Below are 3,822 nucleotides of genomic sequence, written 5' to 3'. Positions count from 1 at the left end.
GCGGCCGTTCCACGTCCAGCTACGCACCGGCGGCCGGCCTACTCACGCACAGGACTGCCGGCAGCCGCTCGCCTCGCGCCCTCGCCGGCCCCTATCGCCACCGCGACAGTGTGCAGTCCGCAGCAGGCTGGCGTGCCCAGCCGCGCAGTTCGCTCAGGCCGTCAGCCGCCCCGATTTGTCCGGAGACCGGAGGCAGGTACGGTCCTCAGTCCACCCTCTCCATTCCCCATGTCAGTAAAAGAGAACCATTGACATATCTGAACTTGATCGTAGTGAGTCTAGCAGATTTTCTGCTGCTCTAATTTCACTCATTCATACCTGATAGTGCCCAATTGCCCATAATATAAGTAAATGAGGTGAGGGAACCATTCCGCATGCCAAATGGACTGGACAAAGTTCATTCAGATTGAAATAGTCACAAGAATGTTCCATCTGTAAAATGCTCTTTAGCTCAGTCAAACTTACATCTTCTCATGGATATAATAAATGTTTCCAGTTTGAGATAGTACCTCATTCTTAAGCTCATCCAGCAATGTTATTAGCCTCTTGGCCGGACCTTATCTCAGCACGTACAAGTGAACGGAGTAGCACACTGAGAACATCCAAGTACACCTCAAGGCATGAGAAATTATTCAATGTCTTAGACGTCAATTCTTTGGTCCTCAGCCATCCTCTCCGCCCCCCATTTCAGTAACAAAGATGAATGATGCATCACTTCCATGTTAAACAAGCACTGTTTGAAATATCTGAACATATTGGACCTCTAAGCTACAATCTGAATATAATCCAGTTCCATATTCAGAAAGCATGCAAATTGTCTAGTACTTAAGAATTTTAGCATGTCTGTAAGACCATATTGATATATTTTTTATGTGTTATTGGTAAATTAATTAGAAAATTCACATGTAATATTTGTTGTCAGTTGTTTTTTTTAGGTGTACCATCCTAGATCCGCCACTGTCTCATACCAAAGACATTCGGGAGCAAACTCCACTGGATTCTGATCGAGCAGAGCCACATGGAGATGAACCTGCTGAGAAGCCGTACCTTCTCTCCGCTCCCATCGACACCCCGGCCGGCCTCCTCCCAGCGCCGCCGCCGCCGGCTTCCCTCCATAACATTCCTCCCGCCGCAGCCTCGTCTGCCAAGCGTGGGTGCCGCCCTCCCTTTGTCTCTCCTTGCCCCCATTGACCGACGCTGGGTAAATTCTTCGCTTCTTATCCGCAGCGAGGGGACAGGGTGTGCAGCAGGGCAATGCAGCAGCGGCAGGAGTGGGTGGGGGACTGGGTCCGGAGCAACGACACGCTTGTCCGCGCCCTCCCCATCCTCGTCGGCGGCGCGTCACTCCTCGCCGTCCTCCTCAACCGTGCCGTTTCCGGCATCGCCGCCGTCTCCGACGCCTCCAGGTCTCCCTGCACTACCAAATTGCTCTCTCTTCTTTGTGCTTGCAGTTCCGTTCTGTCCTCGGTCTTCGTAGATCCCCAATATTGCTCATTTGGTCTATGTTTGTTCTCCAAACAGTTCGCAGTCGAGGGCCGACATACTCACCTTGGCGCTCTCTGTAACTGATATCCTTGCCGGCCTTGTTTGGCTGTCAATCCGCCCAAAAACCATTTCTCCGGTGAGAATTATGCATCTTATAGTATGATCTGTCTCATAGTGGGATTCCTAGACTTAATTAGTATAGTGATTTCTCCATGTTAAATGATGCTAGGTCGCTCCTCGTGGCGTCGATTGTAAGCGAGTAGATGAGGATGTATCAAGTTCTGCTCTTCGTGAACTACTTTGGTAATTATATTCTAATTTGCGCAGTTTATGGTTTGATTTTACTTTGATTAAAAAAAAAACTCTTTTCATCTCACAAGAAACAAACAGATTTTCTGTTGGGAGGCTGACTTCATCAGAATTTGAACCAAACAATCTCATCAAGTTCTGCGTATCCACATTTTCACGTCGAGTATTTATTTTGTGTGAAGGAATTTTTGTTGTGAAGTTAGGTAAAACCTATTTTCTTATAAATAGGACATGTGATTCCTTGACGGCTGCAACTTGTTGCAAATCATTGGTTGTTGTGTATGGAGGTAATTGCAAACTTCAAGTTGGGGTTGCTGCTGCCTCTCCAGAAGATGGTAATGCTGTTAATGTGGATGCGCAGAAGTTCATGCAAGGTTCCCTTTACAAGAGTGCCATGGAATCCAAGAAGCGTGAGTGCCGCTTGTTATTCAGAAGCTTATATGTCTGTTTTCAGAAATTTCATCGTGGTCTTCTTTGCAGAATCTTATCTAGCAAATCTTGCTTTATATCCTGGAAGAACTGAGCTGCCATTTCTACCAACTAACACGCAGGTGCTAATTCATTTCATTTTCGATAAATTATTCTATGTCAGCATGCATTCAGACGATTTTAAATTGTCGTATCTCACAGTATCATTTGAGAAAAAAAATCTCCACGTCATGTTTACAAATGATTGAATTCAAAATATAAATCATTTGTTTATCTTAAAATAGGAATGCACAGTGTTTAACATCTTCTCTGCTCTACAGGCCCTAATATTGCAGCCAATTGGCGATGAAGGAATTGCAGTTATTGGTGGTGACACTATAAGGGGGTTCACTAATCTTGATCAGGTATATTGTTTCTTTCAATATGATATTTTTGTATTTTTTGTGTTGAATACTTGAATTCATAATCTCTCCTAATAAACTATGTAGCTCCCATCCCTAACTTACAAGCTAAAGAGCACCACACATTGAATAATGAATTTGCTAGAGAATTACTCGTCATCCAATGATCTTCCTTGCAGGCATGGATTGCTATGATTGCAGACAAGTTGGATGCTACATTGTCAAAGCCTTAAGGTTGCATTGTTTGTTGGATATTCAATTAATTGCCATTTTACTCTGAAGTGGTTATGCAATCTTTACCTGATCCCAGAATTCATCAAGGTGATGTACAGGGCCTGGTATTGGCAAAATTTTGAGTGATTTGATGGGATGGCTAAGTTTGACAAAAATTATGGGATTGTAATATGCCCAATGGCAAATAAGGCGCATGATCATCCTATCCTTTTAAAAGTTTCTGCAGTGAATTGTTAATGAGGAGCACATGCCTCATTTACAGTTCATTACCCTGCTTTTCAATCTGCCAGTTAACTCGGTGGTCTTTCGCAAAGCTTCTTCCTCTTTGGAGGCCACGATGAAGTGCTGCAGGGACGACGCCGTGCTTGAGGTAGGTTTAGAGATGAGGACAAGCGGCATGTTGATGTTTGGCTCAGTAAACTTGTTGTCTGAGGGGTGATATAGCTAGCCCGCCCCCTCCTGTAAAAACTGCTCTTTGGTTACTCTTGGGTTTTAAGCAATAAGAAGAGATTCAGGTGGGTAAGTCAGTTAATGCTTTAACCCTGATTTCAGAAAATGCAAAGCACATTGTTGTTATTGTAAGGGTGGTGCCTACTTGATTCCACATGACCTACTCAGTAACAGTATGCTGTCTGTTATCATAAAAACATGATTAAAGGGTGAAGTTCCTTCCCTCGACTGTACGTTGCAGGTAGAAGTGTGACACCCTCGCGGATCCCACGTGGGTGGGTGAGCTTACGACCGTGTGGTCTAGCAAACCGAGCGCTCGGTTCTCTGCTGACTGTTATCATGGTGGAGCTGTCTGATCCAAACATTCTATAATTGACTTCTTGTTATAGTTATACTGCTTTGAGGCTATGTCATGAATGCATATGAACTATCATAAGAGCAACACTGTGATTGGTGAAATGTTGTCATTTTGAATGTTTTTGAAATGGATTTCTATAAGCAAATAGCTTGCACG

At 44.3% G+C, this 3,822-nt stretch overlaps 1 protein-coding gene across 3 annotated transcripts; it reads left to right on the top strand.

Moving 5' to 3' along the window:
- On the top strand, positions 1–3,440 carry LOC119366059 (protein COFACTOR ASSEMBLY OF COMPLEX C SUBUNIT B CCB4, chloroplastic-like). 3 transcript variants are annotated; one of them, XM_037631723.1, is made up of 10 exons: positions 1–196; positions 923–1,150; positions 1,228–1,406; positions 1,522–1,621; positions 1,715–1,788; positions 2,023–2,204; positions 2,275–2,345; positions 2,544–2,627; positions 2,804–2,858; positions 2,946–3,440. In XM_037631723.1, the coding sequence occupies exons 2-9, from the start codon at positions 1,019–1,021 to the stop codon at positions 2,855–2,857; spliced, it is 876 nt and encodes a 291-aa protein (XP_037487620.1). In that variant the 5' UTR covers positions 1–196; positions 923–1,018; the 3' UTR covers position 2,858; positions 2,946–3,440. The 3 variants fall into 3 exon arrangements, with proteins under 3 accessions (XP_037487620.1, XP_037487619.1, XP_037487618.1); XM_037631722.1 differs by having other exon boundaries at positions 2–196; positions 936–1,150; positions 2,804–3,440; XM_037631721.1 differs by having other exon boundaries at positions 2–196; positions 2,804–3,440.
- Positions 3,441–3,822: the final 382 nt, after the last annotated feature.

This window comes from Triticum dicoccoides, chromosome 2B (assembly GCF_002162155.2).
Source record: "Triticum dicoccoides isolate Atlit2015 ecotype Zavitan chromosome 2B, WEW_v2.0, whole genome shotgun sequence".
Taxonomy (NCBI): Eukaryota; Viridiplantae; Streptophyta; class Magnoliopsida; order Poales; family Poaceae; genus Triticum; species Triticum dicoccoides.
This window is presented reverse-complemented; position numbering and strand designations above follow the sequence as displayed.